The sequence below is a fragment of the Stegodyphus dumicola genome, chromosome 2 (assembly GCF_044657685.1).
Source record: "Stegodyphus dumicola isolate Sdum_Otavi_A_Nest chromosome 2, ASM4465768v1".
NCBI lineage: Eukaryota > Metazoa > Arthropoda > Arachnida > Araneae > Eresidae > Stegodyphus > Stegodyphus dumicola.
This window is the reverse complement of record NC_140769.1, coordinates 111,916,905-111,938,020: the sequence shown is the minus strand read 5'-3', so window position 1 is coordinate 111,938,020 and position 21,116 is coordinate 111,916,905. Positions and strand designations below refer to the sequence as shown.

At 30.4% G+C, this 21,116-nt stretch overlaps 1 protein-coding gene across 1 annotated transcript in view; it reads left to right on the top strand.

Moving 5' to 3' along the window:
* Window positions 1-21,116, top strand: part of mRpS29 (mitochondrial ribosomal protein S29) — an 80,299-nt gene that overhangs the window by 32,909 nt on the left and 26,274 nt on the right. The window contains exons 6-9 of the mRNA XM_085811031.1: window positions 7,057-7,193; window positions 8,249-8,329; window positions 10,204-10,283; window positions 16,752-16,830. Coding sequence (XP_085667157.1) covers window positions 7,057-7,193; window positions 8,249-8,329; window positions 10,204-10,283; window positions 16,752-16,830 — 377 coding nt within the window. The remainder of the gene's footprint in view (window positions 1-7,056; window positions 7,194-8,248; window positions 8,330-10,203; window positions 10,284-16,751; window positions 16,831-21,116) is intronic.

Below are 21,116 nucleotides of genomic sequence, written 5' to 3'. Positions count from 1 at the left end.
TTTTACAGAAGAAACTCTTTCTTCTATTTCTTCTTTCACTGAAGAAACTCTTTCTTCAATATGTCCAACTTTATTTTCAACTGCGTCAATTCTGCCTTCCATAGCTTCAAATTTATTTTCTATTATGCAAGTAATTTCTCTTTTCATTTCTTCTTGACCAGCTTGAACGGCTTTCATTTCGTCCTTAACGGATTCCTGGCCCAATTTCATTTCTTCCGTAACGGATTCCTGGCCCAATTTCATTTCTTCCTTAAATGATGCTTGGCCAGCTTCCATCTTTTCTTGGAATGCAGCAAAAGCACTAATGAGCTGTCTCAATTGTTCTTCCATCGCTCTTGTTATTGGCATTCAAATCCCACTTCTGACACCAAAAATTGTTGCGTGCGTACGGGTTCGTTATGAAATAAATGCACAAGTCCGATGAAAAATGAACAAAAATTTATTATTATCACAACAAAAATGCTTAAATTTTCTCAAATTATCATGCAGTATTACAATATCTCACAGTAGTTTTCTTTTAACTACTCAAATGTCAATAGAACGTAATTCAAAACAGCTAAAGAACGCTAATCCGCGAATTCGCTACAATCAACAACAGTACTTTTCTAAACAACAACAAACTAAGCAGCAACTACTACAAACTGAGATGTTTTCCTCCTTTTATAAGATTTTAAAATCACGCGCTAGAATTTTCCAGCACTTTCTCGAAATCAAAAAGAGATATTTATTTATTTAACGCACGCGCTCTTGTATTTTTAATTTTTCCGGCTTAGCTTTCTTTTTAATATTCGTCACGCGCTGCACTGCGCGAGAAATAAAACCATTTAATTTATAATTGAACTAACATTAGCTTTTTAAATACCAAATTCGTAACAATATAAATAGTGTACGTTTCTTTCTGTAAAAAAAAAAAAAAAAAAAATTTAGTAGTAGCACTTGAACATACAATTCGTTGACTTGAGCGTGACAAGTACACTCAACAGGAACACAAAAAAAAGAACAAAATGCAAAATTTGGTCAGAAGGAAAAAGTCAAACAGTCTGAAGATCTTGATGCTTCTCTCTTGCCTGCCAGTATCTGTCATATTAGATGTCCAGTCACTTTAGGACAGATGAGAAGCATCCATAACAGTATTTCTCCCATATAATATGCAGTTAGGGGACGAAAAGATGCCAAATCTAAATAAATTATCCGCAAGGCAATCATGTCCAGTCTGTAACTGTAAGGTTGCAACAGCGATTCATCTTGGGACAGTAGGTAATTTTAAAAGAGAATCCCTCCAACGTTTTTCTTAATTTGCTCTGCTTGCCTGGAATGCAAGTAATTATTCATGCACTATTATATGCATATTACTTGCACTACTGTAGAATAAGGGATAGGATCTTTCTGTAAAAATACCATAGCTATTTTCCAAATATGTCTCCAGATACTCTCTAAGCTCCTCACATATCACCATGAAAGGAAATTTTAAACGTCTGAAATAATGAATTAAAGATATCTTCTGACAGTAAAGGCATCTTTGTGTTTGTGATTAATGTAATGGTGGTTTAAAGATCTGTGACTTTATTCTACATTTAAGTAATCGAAATACAGAACCATTATTAATTTGGACTACTCTTGTATCATAGCATCTCTATTGTGATGCCGGTCTTATGCTGGTGTTGGATCTTATGCAAGTTCTCTAAAGAAATAATAATTTAATCAAATTATTTCCATCTTAATTGTATGTTGTTGCTAATTATAATTTTTGACTACATTAATGCAGTGCCCATTGCATACCAGCATCATTGCTGTGCTGCTCGATGCTGTACCAATATCCTCCTTGTGCCCATGTCAATTGTATTCCTGTGACAATATGAAAATGACAAATGGGCATTAATCTTCTTACTCATTATTAAATCTAAATTTCTATTTTATCGTATTGATCGTATGAGGATAATTCGTGTCTATTATAATCCTGTGTCAATCCTAAGTAGTATCAGTCCTATGCAATGTTGGTTCTACAGTGTCAGTCCTATAAATGTAACTCTTAAAAACAAAATTAAAATACTCTGCAGATACTGTGGGTTACCTGTTTTCTTTTCAAACTTTCTTTCTTTATTCTTTGTTTTTCTGTAATTTTCTCTTTCAATCACTAATAAATATTGAGGATTTATCCAAATAACATTAATTTACTTTTTCTTAATGTATATTTTGATTTTGCATTAAAGCCGTAATTACCACAAGGTTATCTTTCTTTTCATGTTTTTATTTTTAACAATCATCTAGATTTCCATTCACTTATTATTCTAAGTATTAGAAATAAATATCAGCAACAAAAGGATTATTCAGAAAACTTTTTAACACTGCATTAGAAAAGCAGAAAGTTTCTTTACTCTGAGATAATGATTAAATTCTATGGTAATTCTCTAGAACAGGCTTGTCCAACCCCAAGACTTTGTGACCTGCTTTTGAAATGCATTTTATTCTGGTGGGCTGCATTATATATAAATATAAATACACTAGTGTGCAAAACTTAAGCAACTTTTCTGATTTGGCTGCAATTCTGTAAAAAATCAACTGAGAGCTATGAAATTTGCACTACAGAGGCACAGTGTAGTACTTTAGGGATGAGGAAAGTGTAGTAGCAAAAAAATTAAAAAGTACAAAATGAATAGAAAAAGGCTTTATTGAGAGAATGTCATTGGTACAAAAAACTGTCAGACCAAAGAGGGAAAACCAAAGAACCTTAGTAAGGGATATAACCTCCCTTAACTGCACTGGTTGCATTGCATCATCTGTTGATCAACTTACTGGTGTGACTCAACATTGAAATATTTAACAGTTCTTGGGGTAAGAGTTTCCATTATTCGAGGAGCAATCTATTTTAGTTATCTGGTGTTCTTTGTAGGGTGAGACCGTGCTTCCAGGCATCTCCCTAAAGTATCCCACACTTAGTGGGATTTAAATCAGGGGGAGCATGTTGGCCAACCCATTCTATGGATATCTTCACTTCCAAAGAGCTTCTCAACAGGCATGAGTATTGTTTGGCCATGTATTGTTATACGTGAAAACAAAGTTGGGAGCAATGGCAGCCCAGAAAAAGATGCATATGAGGCAGGATAACTTCTTCATCACAATAACAATCTCTAGTAAGTGAACTTCTGTTGAAAATGTAGAGCTTTGTCCATCCTTTCATCATAATGCTCAACACCAAATTATTTTTAACAGTTCTTAGGGTAAGAGTTCCCATTCTTCAAAGAGCAATCTGTTTCAGTTATCTGGTGTTATCAGTAGAGTGAGATTGTGCTACCAGGTGTCTCCCTAAAGTATTCCACACATGTTCAATGGGATTTAAATCAGGTGAGCACATTGGCCAATCCATTCTGTAGATATCTTCACTTTCGAAGAGCTCCTCAACAGGCATAAGTGTTGCATGACCATGCATTGTTATACGTGAAAACAAAGTCGGGAGCAATGGCAGCCCAGAAAATGATGAACATGGGGCAGGCTAAATTCTTCATCACAGTAACTATCTCCAGTATTTGAACTTCTGTTGAAAATGTAGAGCTTCATCCATCCTTGCATAATGACGCCTGCTCATTATAAGCATGTAAGGACTACCCAAATGGTCTCTTTCCCTGATAATAGTGGGATGAAAGTGTGTCCCTACCTTTTTTCATATCAACAGGCACTGAAAATTGTTTGACAGACTAAAATGACTCTCATCGGTAAACAGGGTGTGTCTTCATTGATTAGATGTTCAGTCTTCCACACTGAGGTGTTCTAGAGGTCTACCACCACTGTAAATGGTGCCACCAGTAAGCGTCTGCCAATGGTATGTAGCATGGAGGTAGGAAATGAAGGAGGGGCCAGTCGGCACTAGAAGTGAAGCACTACTTTGAAGCTTGGGTCACCAGATGGGGTGTTCTTTGTTTACATTCAGAAGCTAGCTTCACATGGTTCTGATAGTATTTCGACACACGACAGTTCTATAGAAATCGAAAAAGGGACACTTTCACATGAAAGAAACATTCATAGTGTGATGGATAATAGCAATTTGTATAGTTTAGTGACATTTACGCAAAAATCACATCTTGGTTATTTTTCGATAACTAACAACAGCGCGATTTTGATTATGAATTTGTTTTATAAAATTCTAAGCTGTTGAACTACAAAAATATAGATTTTAAGAAAAATGTTATGTTTAAAGAATGAAAAATACCTTACGGTACATTTAAAATTGTATACGTTTTTCGATACCCTTGAATAGAGTATTCGCTACTTTTATTTTATTTTCCAAACGCCAAAATGTTTTAAATAAAACAAATTTTTTTTCACATCCATATATTATTGTTGCATATTATTGCAAAAACCATGTATCTGCCTTTGACAAAATACATAAATATTCATTAAATTATTTATAAATGTATTTGAAATGAAGAATTTATTCACTTATAAACAAATGTGAAAGTACTGTGAAGAAATCTAATTATTAAATGTATCTAATTTATAATAATTATAAATGTTTTCTAAATATATGATAACCTTAATATTGAATTGTAAACATAAATTGAAATTCTGTTGACAAATAGGTTATAAAACTATTTAAGCAAGAATTGTTCATATTGGAAAGCAATCTGTTAAAAGGTATTGTAAAGCAAATGCTATGAGATGCGCACTTAAGAACGTAATAAAGAGTTTTGGAATATGTATTGTTGAAATGAAGGGTAAAAAAAAATTCTGTATGTATAATTAAAAGAATTATTCCCCTTACATTTTATAATAACTCAGTTACAAGTTTTAAATAATACTTAAAAAAAAAAAAAAAAAAACTTATTTTATTCCCTTTCAGAAATGTTCAGAGAAAGTCAAGTACTATTTAAAATATTTCGCTCATTCCTAATAATTCTCTAATTTAAAATGAACTGAATAGAGCATTAATTATAAATTGACTTACATTTTTCGATTTAAAAGATGCCTCAGAAGACAAAAAATCATGTCATATTTAAGAAAGTATTTTAGGTAGTAGCTCTGTAGAAAAGAAATAATGCATAATTTTAATATTAATAATACAATAAACTTTGATCTTAATTTTTGTACCTTAACCGAATAAAATCGAATTACCTTAATTTCTTTTCTTAGTGTAAATAACGAAAACTTGTGAAAATATTTCATTCAAATTAAACCATTCTGAGAAAACTGTCCTGTGAAAAGTATAGCATTTAATTCCGTTCAGAATGAAATGTTGTTTAAAAATATGTTGTTTTCATATACTTAGGACTCTGAAGTGTTATACAAAAAGAAAATATATACATTTATATGTATATTTACGACGTAATTACAAAATATTTACATCCGAACGCGTTAAATCCCATTGAACTCAATGGTAAATGACCCAATGTTTTGGTCACCACTTAGGGATTGCCGGTGCTTCAGAGCAGGGTACGGGAGAAACTTGTTTAGGGCAACTCCATCTTACTTCCTACCTCCATGGTATGTAGCATTCAGGATGGTGGACAAATAGGTCATCTTTATCAAGTCGTCTGGCAGTAAATCGAGACACCTGTCATCCAGCTGCCTTGCGCAACTGCTGAGCAGTGTTGCTCACTGTCTGGTTTTAATCTCTTTTTGCCTGTTGGGTGATATGCTGATCATCGGTGTACTGTTGTTTTCCTTGGCTGACCACTACCAACCTGTATTACAGCTGTTGCTGTTGTGTGGAAGACTTTCCAAGGTCATGAAATAATATTTTGATTAATTCTAAACTCTTGGGCAACAGGTGTCAAACTATGCTCCTTCTAAAGCTTGCCAGTCATTATAGGATGTGTAAAAGTATAAAGACTGGAACCAATAAGCTGGTGGCCTGATATTTTCTTGTAACCATACTTGCTCATGCAATCTCATTTTCACTTGGAGAAAAATGCCTGGAAATGCACTTTTCGTTCTTAAGTTGCCTTGCACTTTACATGCTGACTCTTCTCGTTTTGTGTGCCCTGACGTTCCTCTTTGATGTGATAGCAAAGATATTTGCATATGCTCAACCTTTTTACTGAGTTGGCTTTTCATTGTACTAATTGCAAAATGCTGTTTTCAACAATTTTATAGTTATATGTTGAAAAATGAATTTTTTACTTCTGTTTTGCGTACTAGTATGCATGTATATAAATTTTTTTAGGTGAAAATTTAAAACTGAATATACATTATTATTAGACATTTTTTTATTATTCATAAATTATCAATAAAACAGTTAAATATTTATAACTGTAGTAATCAATAAAATACTCGAATAATATTATGTTTACTGTAATCAGCGCATTACTTGTGTCTCTTTTCTTAGTTTTTTTAAGTCAGTCTTAATAACTGGATTTGTACATCATAATTAATGATGTAGTTTTTTGTCAGTTAAGAATTTTCATGATATTTGTTTCATGAATATCAGTTTTGAAAAAAAAAAAAAAAAAATTGTGAATTCTGCCATCGCCGGACATAATTTTAAAAGGTGAGCCGTAACTTGACCATCCCTGCTATAGAACACAAATTTATATCTTCAGTCCACAAGCTTTGGTTACAAAAGAGACAAATTTGTATATGTAGTGCCATACCCAGGTGTAGGTTACATAGACACACATATTCGATTTTCTGAGCTTGAAAATAGAAATGTGCATGCTTTGTTTTCTTGATGTTAAAAAAATATGTGGCTTGCCATGTTACATTTAGACCAGTACAATATCTTGTTTTGGCTTGAATGTATAAATATGATATCATAATGTATTTTGGTGAGGGAAATAGATGATGTGACAGTGTGCATTTAATTGAATGCTGTTAAGAGACTTATTTGTTGTCAGAAAAGGGATTTTTTTTATTATAACAGTTGCTTTGTATCACACTGTGTGTCTGAAATAGATAATATTAATAAATAGACTCCCCAAATAAAGTCAAGGAAATCATTTAAATAATTGTCCTCCTGAACATGATTTTTGTTTCAAAATCTGAGTGTAATATTCTTTAACTAATTTTATCATTTGTTTTAGTTGTTCTTCCTCAAAATGAAAGGTAAATACTTTTTTCTTATAGTTTCAAATTGGACTAAAAGGCCAAAGGAAGTTGTAGCTTCACAGTTTGAAGAGAACAGGATTGATCTTCCTGTTGAGTCGGCTTTGTGGTTGCAGCATTTTAAATCACAGAATTCTGATCTTATGCAGAAACTTGATGTATGTGTGTATGTGCATGATGAATTATTTTGTAGAAATATGTATTCATTTCAGTAAGATGTTTTTTTAAAAGTATTTCACCTAGTAAGAATCAGAATTTTCATATTTAATTGAATGCTCTTGATTTCAAGATGTAGTAGACATAAATCCTTAAGAATCACAGTTTTGATTCTTAAGAAATGATACTATTTTCTTTTTAAATAATATTCTTTTTAAATGATACTATTTAAAAAGAATATCATTTAAAATAAGTAGTATCATTTAAAAAAATACTATTAATAAATAGTATCTTTAATTTTCCAATTTTGTGTTTTATTAAAATTGGAAACATTAAGTTCTTAAGTCTGTTGAATTTTAATCATAACCTGCATTTGAAATATCTTTTAGTTAAATATTTGCTATGGTATTAAAAAATGCTACATGGAAGAAATCATTTTTATTATTCAATTATATTATTTATTAATTAATTTTAATTTTAACTGCCCTGGCTTTAATGAATAGTATCTTTAGGCTAAAACAATTACTCAACACAAGTTAAACATATGAATCAACACTAACAGACTACACAAATCAAAATTAAACAACTAGTAACAAAGCTAAGAAGTAAACTGAATTCAGAACTGACTAAACTATTGCTAATTTATGTAGCTGAAGAGGCCCACCTGCAGCCAAGTGGTAAAGTCACTCAACACTGGTAGTTCAGTCCGAGGTTCGATCTCACAAACAGGCTGACTGCATGGTAATTTTTGTTTTTTCCCCCATGTATAACATGTATATGAGCTAGTTACACTTAGAAAGACCTCCACAAAGGCATCATTCTCCTTAGCCAGATAGCCCTCGAGACTTTGCCGTCATTGATAAACCAAACGAAACCAACTATGCAGGTGAACTGACAGAAATTATGAAAGAGAAAATCTTTCTTTTAGAAATATATTAGTATACATGCTTTGCTTTTGTGAAGTAAATAAACGTTTTAAATAGTAAATAATATGTAATGTGAAAGTTCATAAATGCCACAAAATTAAAAATATATATATATAAATCATTTGTTTCAGCTGAAAACATCCAAATCATATACTTGGAGTAAAAGAGAAGTCACTGAGGAAGGCAAACCTTTGATGGAAGTAGTTGAGCATGTAAGTTTTCTGTTTATAATATTCTTGTTTGTGAATATCTCCAGGTAAATGCAAGTTAGAAGTCTGCAGAAAGTGCATTTTAATCTTTAGATATTTGTTTAGTTCTGCTCAGTTTGTTTCGTGAATGGAGAGGGGACTAAATGATTTTAGTAAAATTCTCTCATTTTTGGGCAGAACAGCTCTTTAGAAGGCACTTAAGTTTCTTTTTTTTTTTTTAGCATTTATATAAAAACCTTTAATATCAAGTGAGGGGATAACTATTTTCCTGACATATATTACGGATACTGACTCTTCTTTTGAAAAATATATGAAATTTATATCCAGATTCTTGAAATTTGTACAGTAGTTTAAATAGCAACACATGAAAGCCAATTATAAATATCATTTCATGGTTCTAAAAATTGGCTATTGACCAAATATTACTTAAAAATTTTTACTTAGTTTATCAAAAGTAGCATATTTGGTAATTTATCATTTTTCTTGCTCCTAATCATCACATAATTCACTACCAGTTTATTTATATGTTTAAAATGCAGTTAATTAAATTTCAATTAATTTTATAATGGTACTAAGTAATCAAGTTAGCAGAAAAATTGTTTTCATTTTTAATAATTGAAGGCTATTAGAATTTGGATAAGCTTTACCTTATTAACTTTAGATAAATGTTGGTACTCACATTCATGAGATGGATAAGTCTGCCGATTCTTAGGTAACTGTTTTATATTCGGATGTATGAAAGTACAATTACACAGTTAGCTGTATTCTGTTTATCCAAATATGCAGAGAAACAATGGCAAGAAGCATTAAAATCATAGTGCTTTAAATGACTCTTTTTATTGCCTAAACTAGTGTAGGTAAGGTAACTGGTGATAAATGTCATAAAAAATGTAGGTCTTCGGAGAAAAATGTGCTAGATAATTGCCAAGTGTAATTTCCAAATTGAGAATTTTAGCTATAGTGTAGTTATTTTTAATTTAATTTTTTTTATCTTTTTGGAAATCTAGGAGGACTACTTATAGTCTCAAAGCCAATCTTTTTGTAAAGAAAGCTTGACTATCATTTGCAGTTATTACCTGCCTTTTAATTTAAGGTCATAAAGCACATTCCACTTTTCATTCAATCTTTTTAAAATAAAATGGTGGGTTCTGTGAACTAAAAATATGGTAATTCCTGCTATTGTTGATGATTAGGCGGTAGGTTTATTGTTCTATTACTCATTAGAATGTATCTTATCCATTTGAATATCAGGAATTAATATATTTCTAGCTGCATCTTGTGCTGCTAGTCTTTTACCAACTAATACCTTACTTTTGAAGACAACTATGTATATGAGATTAAGCAAAGAGAACTGCGGTGATATTTTTAGGACAGTTCAGGAGAAGCTAGACAGTAACAAAAAGATCAGTTTTTATGTGAAAACCTCAATTTAAAATTCTTTAATACTTTCAGCGAAAAGTGTGGTATTATTTATATACATATGAGGTTTAGGAGGCCAGGAAACATGAGAAATAAATTATGTCTCATGAGAATTTGAACAATGATCTTGTTACCATCTGAATGTGGTAAACACTTGCACTGCGAGAACATATGCAGGGAAACGTGGCAATTCCTCATGACTACGCTTTTAAATAGGAAAAAAAAAAATTGAAGTTAGCTGTATTACTTTTGCAAAATTAGGGCAATGTATGTTGAATTGTTTACTTATATCCAACTTATTAATAAATAGTTGTGTAGTTACAACATGCAGTTTTATCTTTTGGTGATGAAGCAATTATATTTTCTTGTAATATGTTTTATGTGTTTTTGTGCAATTTATTATTCCTGTAATACTAATGTAGTAAATAGTTTTCTTTTCATTCTGTATTTTTGCCAAGGGTCTTCAAAGAGTGAGACATTCTTCAGATTGTATAGCAGTGCTTTTAAAAGAAATTAAATATCACTCACAATTTGGGAAGTATGTATTATTTATTCAGAAATTATATAAGTATATTATGATTAAGAGCATACTGAATTTTTTAAATATCTCTTATCCTTTTGTTAGTGAAATTCAGTATTCGAAGTATTATTAACCACTTCCCTTACCCCTTTTTTTGAAAAAAAAATTGCAAAAAATCATCACATTTTTTATTTTATTATTAAATACAGTGAAATGAAACAAATCAAAATATGTAGGTTTTAAGTTGAATTTTAAATTTTTTGAAGGTGTAAAAGCATTTAGTTTTAATATTAGTTTACTATCCTGAGTTATCTCGGGCAAACAAAAAAAAGTTAAATATTAATCTTCATACTAATTCAGAAGTCAAACAACAAAAATCAGCGTTATACCTACAAAATTTTCACAGGACTAGTTTCGATGGTTTTACCGAACCATCATCTTCAGCTGCAAAACCGCAAATGCGGTCATTTGCGGTTTTGCAGCTGAAGATGATGGTTCGGTAAAACCATCGAAACTAGTCCTGTGAAAATTTTGTAGGTATAACGCTGATTTTTGTTGTTTGACTTCTGAATTAGTATTTATTCGGCGTGTTATTGTGTCTTAATTATAGAAGCCCCAAACAGGCTTATATTTTGCTTTCTTTTTTGCACGTGGTGTGGCCGCCATTTTGTGATTGTAGGAGTTTCGGTGAGTACATTTTTGCAATTTTCAAGTTATGTTTATGTTTTGTACATTTGGATATTGTGCTTTGCTTGTCTGATTTCATGTATTTTGCTTAGAAACGTTTTGTTTTCTATTCATTTCAGCGAGGGATTTTTCTGTGTTTTGTGTGTATTTTATTATTGCTCAGTTAATTTAGTTTGATTTTTGCATTGTTTATCATGCCTTCATCCGTTAATCGTTTCACTAAATTACGCCTGAAACGGCAAAAATTCCTGAATCATCTTGATTTTTTACTTAAATGTAAATGTAAAAAATTGATCCCCAATTTTATTCAAATCAAATCTAATCAAAAACCTTCGAGTCGCGTTTCAAGATTTGCGGTTTTGCAGCTGAAGATGATGGTTCGGTAAAACCATCGAAACTAGTCCTGTGAAAATTTTGTAGGTATAACACTGATTTTTGTTGTTTGACTTCTGAATTAGTATTTATTCGGCGTGTTATTGTGTCTTAATTAATCTTCATATCATAGTTTTTGAAACAAGGGATAACACAAAGTGATACCTGACATTCTACACCGGTATTTGGTCTCCTTTCTTACTGGTTTACCGTTGTAATCTCTTTCACTGGAGCACAGTGCACTGTCTTGTTAGATTTGATTTTTTTTTTTTTTTTAAATTTTTTCCACCTCTTCATAATCACTATCTGAAAAATTATCACTTTTGCTATCTTGCATCATTGCCATTATTTTATTTTTTTCAATGCATGTATCCATCTTTATACATTACTAATCCACAAGCCGACATATAGTATACAATAGGGAAACATATGATCTGTCCCTCCAAAGGAATCACGCAACCAACAAAATTTGGCAATCTGCCAATCAGAGCAGAATATTTCCTTTCATTTCCTCCAGGTCGAGTAAAACCGTAATAAAACCAATTGTACTAACAAATTCTGCTTCGTGCAAGTTTTCATGGGATAATAATTAAGTGCAATATATACGAACCCAAGATAACTTGGGATAATCAGGCAAGTGGTTAATATTTATTTAGTATTTTCATAAAGGGGTTCATCTGAAACTTTTAAATTTAAACTCTATAAGTCTTTAGTTTAGAAATCATGGTCTGTTACAGCTATAATAACTTCATTGCAGCCCCCAAATGTTATTAATTTACAATAAAATTTCTGTCTGTCATTAGTAGAAGTTGTTTCTAACTGACAATGCATCAGATCTGTCATTTATCTTTGGTATTATAAAAATGTATTGCTTAATAAAGCAAAGCTTGGTTAAAAAAGTATTTTTATCTGGATTTATTAAAGTATTTTGTGAGAAGTATTATTTTATAGCCACGTTTGACAAATAAAACAGGTTCGTACATCCTATATTAGGTCAATTCAAAATTTCTAAATATTCCTTTTGTGGATGTTATCTTCTGAAACCGAAATAAAGTTTAATGGTTGTGATAAAATTTTTTTTGTAATTTGTAAATTTAAACTTCTGCATGTATATTTTTAACTATTTTTCAAATGGTAACATATATTTAAGATATTTTGTTATTTTCTGTTTGTACCATTCTACATTCAGAAAAGAAACAGCAACAGATGTCTAAGCTTATGATGTTGAAATTCTTTGACATTAAATTAAATTCACCATTAAAAATTTATTTACATGAGTTGGCAGCAGTTGATATTTTTATTCAGAACAGCAAAATATAGTGCTTTTGGGGGGTGGGCACTTTTAGCCCAAATAGGTGTTGTAGTCTTGAAACGGCATTTTGCATCAAATTACTTATCACTTTTCAGATTGTTACCACCAAATATCGACCTGTATTGTATTTAAAGAAACTAAATAATGAAGAATCTACATGAATGTATGTATATTTATCACATTGTGAAGGAAAAAACGGTACCTAGAGTCATCACATTTTTAATAACAGCGGTAATCCTTCACCCAAGCATGGGTACATAGAAGTCTGAATCTAGAATGTGTTTTATTGTCTATTTGATATTTTGTAAAACTTTAAAAAATTTTTGATAAAACTCAACAATTTCAAAGTTAGCAGAGGCAACACTGTTAAGAAGCCCAAATGCTCTTGAAACGTATATGTGTCTGTTAATGAAAAAAATGCTCATTTGCACATAATGAAAAATCTGAAATCTTTCAGTTTTTTTTAAACTTTTTAACTTTTTAAAAATATTTTTAATATTAAACTCTTTTTTTAACATATTAAATAATAATCTGAAATTTTCAGATCACTAACCTCTTCCTTTTTTTAAAATTGAACAGTCATAAATTTCCAAACTACAGCTATGAGTTTATCACTCTTATAACCATATCAAGCGCAGATATGATATTTAAGTACAATGCATTAGTAGCACTTGTTAAGAAAACATTAGATAATCATTTAAGAAAATGAAATAACTGTTAAGTTTTGTATAATTCATGAAATCAAGTGAGAAGTTTATGTGTGTCGGATTGTAATAAATTAGAAAACCTGTGTGAGATGAGATTGTAATGATTTAGCAAAAATTGTGTGGAAGCACTAAAAGCTATTATCTTCTAACAGGGTTCACACGTTCCTTAAGAGTCCTTAAAGGTCCTTAAGTTTTTTGGAATCAATTTTTGGTCCTTAAAAGTCCTTAATTTCGGCCAAAATCAGCAGAAGGTCCTTAATTTTAATAATCTGAAATTTTTGTCTGCTTTTATGACTGCCATTTTGAGTGTGAATTAGCATTTTGCAGCAATATTTTTGGCGATTCACTGACAAATATGGTTATTTTTTAATGGGTTATAATTTGTTCCTATTTGGAATATAACTGGTGGTATACTTAAGTTTCTGAGCAAGAAGTGAAATATAAGCATTTCGAAATTATTTCATTTTTTGTAATGAAGAGCTCTCAAACAACTTTCCACTTTTGGGATGTGAATTCTTTTATTGAATGGTTCTAAATTTGGCGACTTATCAACATTTTGGCGATTTAATGATCGGTTTCTATAGAAATATTTTAATTCCGAAATCTGGGAAATTTTTGGCGACTTTTTTAGAACATTCTAACACTGATAAATTTCATTAAAATAATGGTCATGTGTTGGAATAATATTTAAGAAATGGTATTAAAATAAAGCATTTTTATTTTTCACTGTCATATTATAAAGTTCCATTTTGGCCACATTTATTATACAACGTTTTGAATCTGAAAAAAAAGCAAAGTATAATGCTATAAAGCACAATTTACAAAACAGTTTTTAGCAAAAGCAAAATAGCTATTAAAAACGTCTTTTTAATTTTTTCATGGTAAGAGTTTTTCCGATTTCTCAGAATTCTCAGAATATGCATTAGTTTTCTCTTTCTCTACTTTTCACTAGACACAAGCATGGAAAATATCAAAAATGCTTCTAATCTTATCATATGGACAGACAGTATAGAAAGGAATTTTTTTTATTTATAAAGAAATTTAAAAATGACAATTCAAAAGATTAATCTAATATGTCTTAATGCATCATACACAGGGCTGGTGCTAGGCATTTTGCCACCTGATGTAGTCTCTGTAGATCCTAAATTCTGCTTCCAATGCCTGCTCTAAATTCTGAAAGTTTTGCCATTTCTAGATTTTGTTGCTCGGTGTGTCACTAAATTCTAAAAATTATGCCACACCAGCTATGTGACATGACCTTACCATACATTTTCATATTTCTTCTGAATGTTCGTATTACTAAAGAAATAAAATTAGCAGTTTTTTCCATACATTCTAAATGCATTCTGTCTTTTAAAATAACAGAAATCTAATTAAATCCAAAAATTCTACAGTGAAAAGGAAATGTGTTGAAGAAACAATCTAAATATGTAAAGAGAAAGAAAATTATTCTTCAGAGATATGGAGTTATTATTATATAAATTACCCAGTTGTTAACAATTTCAGCTTTTACTATAATTTCCCATTTCTTTTTCCTCACCAGAATACAAATCACTGAGATAGTTTTTAAACTGAGGTTTTTGGAGATTAAGACAAGAGTGTGTTTCTGACCTCCACTTTGCTCTCTGTATTAGTTCCTATCAGCTCTGATAATTTCCATTACCACTGCTGACATTTGAGTTTATTATGATGATAGAGTTATTGAACCAGATTAAATTGAAATTAAATTGACTACTTGTCTTTGACCACTAGTCCATATTTTTAGTTTGGATTTGACTCCTCTTGTTTAATTACATCACCATGAGCTGTAATTGATTTTGTTAGCATAAGAACATGCCTTTATGTTCTAATTTATTATTATTATTATTATTATTATTTATTTATTTATTTATTTATTTATTTAATAAGAAGCTTGTTTAAACCTCTGATTTATAGTTACTTTCAGACATAGTCATGATTTGTTTCACGTCTGTCGGGGGCGAGGGATGGACTATTTAACTTTTACCAGATCAAATAAACCCTCATTAAACCATTGTGGAGAGGTTGACAGTTAGGAGATAAAACAGGCAGAAACTAATGAGGACATTGTTTTGCTTATTGAGACTAAATTCTAATTGTTAGAAAAGATGCTTAAGGAGAAAGAAATCAATATAAATTAGCCCAAATGTCTGGGCTAATTTATATTGATTTCTTTCAAATTAAAAAGACGCATAATTATTTTGTTTTGTTGCTACAAAACATAAATGTTTAATGTGCAATTATCCTAATATTGTTTAAAAATCAATTTCATAAATTCCATGTATTTTAAACTGTGAAATTTTATTAGATTGTGACATTAATAGGGTTTTTTTTAACAAATATTGTTAAAAAACAAATTTAATTTGATAGTGTCCATGTAAATATATATAACTAAGGTTATCTAATACCTAATTTAATTACTTATAACTAAGTGCTTACCCTTAAAAATTATCTTTCCATAAAGCGAATTATTGCTTTTCATTAACCTTTATAGTGGTCAAAAGGTAATACACAAAAATATAAAAATTCATGTAAAACTTATTCTTCACATCTAGTGAAACTTAAAATAATGCAAAACAACTTATAGTGCTTTAGAGGCTTAATAGAACCTTAAAGTATATTAATTGAGTTAGAACCTCAGGAACTTTACATGAAGCTATGACACTAACTGCGTCAGACAGAGCTCAGCTAACTTTCAAAACTTACTAACTGTGCCTACATCAGGCCTTTCAGGTTTGTTCTGATAGCAGGTCTCTCTCTCTCTGGGCAAGCAGGAGAGGTGACAACAGCCAGTCTTTTGTTAGGAATCATGCTGATTATGATTTTAAATCTCATTTTAACCTATATTGCTTGACATAAAATCTACTTACTATTTACTAAATCTCTAGACTGAGCAAGTATGTGACAAAAATGAGACATTAAAAATAAAAAAAGGCTAACTGTTAGTAAAACGTAACTAAAATAACACTTATCTTCTTTCAAATATGTCTAGTTATTATAAGCGTAAAATATTTAATGCTGCTTGATAAATTTTATAATAGTATTTATTTTATTCTCAAACATATTAATAATTATATGTTTGAGAACAAAAAAAAAAAAAAAATACTATTATGAAACTATGTTTGAGAATAAAATAAATATTATTTTAAAATAAATACTTGTTATGCATCCTATTTACGGATCTCTTTTGTTTTTAGGATGGTACTAAAAAATGAAGTTCAGGCATAGATATAATATTTTTAATTGAATTTACTCAGTTCCCATTTGCTCATAGGTCCTTATTTTTTTCCATTAATGGTCCTTAAAAGTACTTAATTTCCGAGTGCAGAAATGTGTACGAACCTTGTCTATAATCATATTTGAGCATAATTTTCTAATTTTCTTTTCTAGGTTTAAAACATTGCTTATTGTAGATGGTGTAAATGCAATTTTTACCAAAACCAATGTAAAGAGACCTGACCAGTCTTTGGTAAGTGTTCTAGAATATTTTACATTTTTATGACTTTTTATCTTTCAGTTTGGATAAAATTTCAAAGAAAGGGGATCACATTTCAATTTGATGTTTTTGTAGTATCACCATGACCTTGAGTTGAAGAACTTTATCCGTTATCTTTACAAAGAGTTTAAGGAGATATTACTTTTTGAAAAATTTTATTGCATCAAGAAGCAATCATATTGTTCAGAATCAATTTTTTAATATATAGTGCATCTAAAGAAAATAAACACTGTGTAAAAAAAAAAAAAAAAAAAAAATTTTTTTTTTTTTTTTTTTTGAGTAGAACAAAAAAGAAAGGAAAAATGCTTGTGGTGTTGCTATCTCATAAAAATATAATTCTATAAATATTTTCTATTTGATTAATAGTAAAATTGAAAACATAATATTTAAGTACACTGTGTACTGTTATCTTATTTAACAGCACACAGCCTTATGCTTATTTCTGTAAATAATTTTATTTAGTAATTTATATGCATGTATACACTCAGCCTAGTGCTGAGGAAAATGCTGGTACATCATAAAAGTGTAAGAAATTCTCCAGAGATTGCACTTAATGTCATTATATGTATGATTAATATACTATTGCCATAGACTGTGACCATTCTTAGGTAAAACTACTTGCCTGCATTCTTCTTCCAAAGGCAACTGTGAGTTTTCATTTCTTGTTTCTAAAACTAATCTTTATTCAGAATTAAAAAAAAAAAAATCAATTTAATAAAGGATAGAAAATAAATAAAGAAGGAATGTGTCACACTAAAATGAGAAGGCTAATTGAAATTTAAGTGAATTATATTTAAGATAAAACAATTACAATTATTTTTAGGACTTGTAATGTAGTTACATATAAAATATTCAGCACCCTCTGCAAACATGCTTTACTCTTTAAAAGTTCTAACAACATTGAAGGCAGTCTGGCACATGGTGCTAAAAGTAGAGATATCAGCAGTTTTCTGGATGCAACAAACATGGATAACAACAAATCTTCTAATTTTGATGTTGTAAAGTAGTGCCATCTTGTCAGCAGATTGCAATATAACATATAAAAAATTTGGTTAGCCCTTGAATTCTCTCAATATTTTAACATCTTATAGAATAAATAATTTTGAATAAAATATGTATAATGCACTTTTGTTTGACTTATTTATTTATTTATTTTGCAGTCGGATGAATTTCAGATTGAAAACTAACTTCTTTGGGAATCATAAACACACACGAATAGGATCATTTATACATTATTTTTCCATCTACTATTTCCTGTCTTGAGTAGTACCAAATACACTCTTGGGCAAATTATTGTAGATCTCTGAAAAAATTGATTGCTGAAGTATAAATTGCTTTGATTAAAATTGGTCCATTATAGATTAGCTACATTTAATGATATTTCCAAAGTAATGGCTTATATATTGTATTTTCAGCAGTATCAATACATTTCAGTACTATAATGCCTTTTGGTTTTTAATAATGTCTAGATTCTTTTGAGTGTTTCTTCTATAAAGACTTTCCAGTGCTGCTGTAGATCTCAGTCATAATTCCATATTCCTTGGGCTATTTCAGTTCATGAATTTTATTTTTGAAAATATTCCCTATTCCTTCATTAAATTTCATATGAGGATTATCTCCAGACCAAGTTAGCACTTGAATCCCTTTAAAAATAAAACAATATTTTAGGATCCTACTTGTATGAGAAGTGCATTAACTTGTTGAAAAATTGCACCTTCCTGAGGAAACTATGCACTAAGCTGTGAAAATAAATGTCTTTCCAAGACTTCCTTTCTGTATTTGTGAATTTACATTCCCTTTAATTATTTTAATGTGTCCCAGTACCATAGGTCATGTTTATGATTTATGGATGATATTTGTGAATTTAACATTCCCTTTAATTATTTTAATGTGTCCCAGTACCATAAACCATATTTATGATTTATAGATGAAGCTCCAGTAAAGGCAGATGTGCTTCACCTGGATTAAAATGCAACTTCCTGTGTTTGCTTCTCCTTGCATTTCACAAACATGTTGAACTCTTGTCATTAAATATTTGGATTGAAGTGTTATCAAAATAAGCAACTTGTTGAAACAAGTATCAGCAATAAACAAACAAATATTTTTCAGTTAGAAAGAAATAAAGGCTTTAATAAGTATTTTTATCTTATTGCTTAAATGAATAAAATAAAATTTTAAATTAAACCTTGGGCTAATCCTGAGAAGTCCATGCAGCATAAGTTTAGACCTAAGGAAATAATTTCTTTATCATTGAAAGTGTCATTTATCTTCCTATGTGGTTTACAAGCTTTTAATCCAGCTTTCATAAGGCTTCGTTTTACAGTGTTGGTGCTGACTGGCATAGCATGATCTTCCCACACCCATTTTAATAGTGTGGAAGATAATATGCAATTTTTAGATGCATTCTTAAACAATCTCGGGACTTTTTTTTTTTTTTTTAACTGGGCAATTTATCATGACATTCTTAGCTTTGTAGCAATAACTTCTTGTTTCAGATCAGTATTTTTCTGTAATATATTCATTTAATTTATCATTAAAATCTTTCTATTTATCTGATTGAAATGCTAAATAAATTTAGTAAAATAAAAATAATAATAATAAAAAAAAAGTCTGAAAGCTTTCACATTTTATATTGCATGAATGATGAAATTATTAATTGTTTCATTTACACAAACATACAGATATTGAGATCATTTGGGCTAAAAATACTTAAAAACAGTATATCTTTCCAATTTCTGAAAGACAGTCTCACACACTGAAGATAAAAATGTTTTATTCCATACAATGTTGCCACTGCTCGCTTTGAAATCACTGAGTTTTTTAACCAAAAATTGGTTAATATTTTACAGAATATGAACTAGGTAATAAAACAAATTCAAAATTCAAAATTAGGGCTTCCATGTGCAAATATTCAGGTGGAGGACTATGTTATTCAAAATATATCTCCAAGTTCCGATATTTTTGTACAGTGCGAGAAACATACATATATTCATGCAGTTTCTTTAAATGTAATATTGGGCAATAACATTTTGTTTCAGCAATTTGAAAAGTGAGTCAACTCTCTCAGTAATTCGAGGCAAAGTGCCATTTCGAGACTAATAGTCCATTTGGGCTGTAATGCCGCTTTGGGCTAATAATGCAGAAACAAATAATCTTAAGATAAAACAAATATACAGACGAACTTGATGATGAGCTAAATTATTTAAAAGTAATAGCTATTGACAGGGGCTTTTCACCCAACATTATTAATCAAGCAGTTAAAAAATTCTCATCTCGACACACTGAAAGGCACACTCTTGTTTTAGGAGATTATAAAAATTATGTTGTCATTCCTTCTTTCCATCAGTTAGCTATAAAGTTGCACGCATTTTGCAGAAATTTAACTTTTGGGTCGTTTAAGCTGCGTTCAGACGACGGTATAAAGGGCATAGAGGCATAGTCATAAGGGCATAAAATACGGGAGTTCCATTCACACCTGCAAGACAGGGTTCTAAGCTGTGGCCAATAAGAGAAGTTAAATTTGCACGTGTGTGGATGTGTCTACTCCTTTCGTCCACTGTTTTCCAGCTCGATTGATTTCCCGCGATCGCTCTGCTTATTCCCCTTATTTTGTGTTATGGCTTTTTCAGCTCACCACAAAATTTTACTGGTTCAACAGAATGCTCTTTTATCTGTCCTTATTATAAGCCAAGAGGATACAGAAGAAGGTAAAAAAAGAAAAAGAATGAAATGGTTTAGAGATATTTTTTTGGAAAGACCAATATTTGGTTGGCACATATTTCTGTGCAAAGCAGTATGGGATATTTCTGTATTGTACTGTAGTACTCTTTATACTATAAACATGCACATGCATATTTATATATATAAAACCTTCTTCAATTTTTATAAGTAATTTCTCTTAGGAGAAATACAATATTCTAAATATGCCTAATTAAAAAAAATCTTGAGGATAAGTGACAGCCTGTATATAATATTTTTCCATTTTGCAGGTGTGACAGCAGTTAAGTAGAAATAGTAACAGTACTTACCATACATTAAATTTTTTTTTTTAATTTTCAATCAAAAGGAACATGTTTCTGTGCTTAGCACTCCTTATTCACTGTAACTGTCGATCACTACAGCAGTTGGCTGCACTACCAGTATCAATTATCACTAGTACTAGTATCCCACAACTGGTCACCATGACCAGCGACCACAACTAGTACAATACTATAAAACGTTCATCCAACAATGTATTTTATGCTTAATCATTAAATACA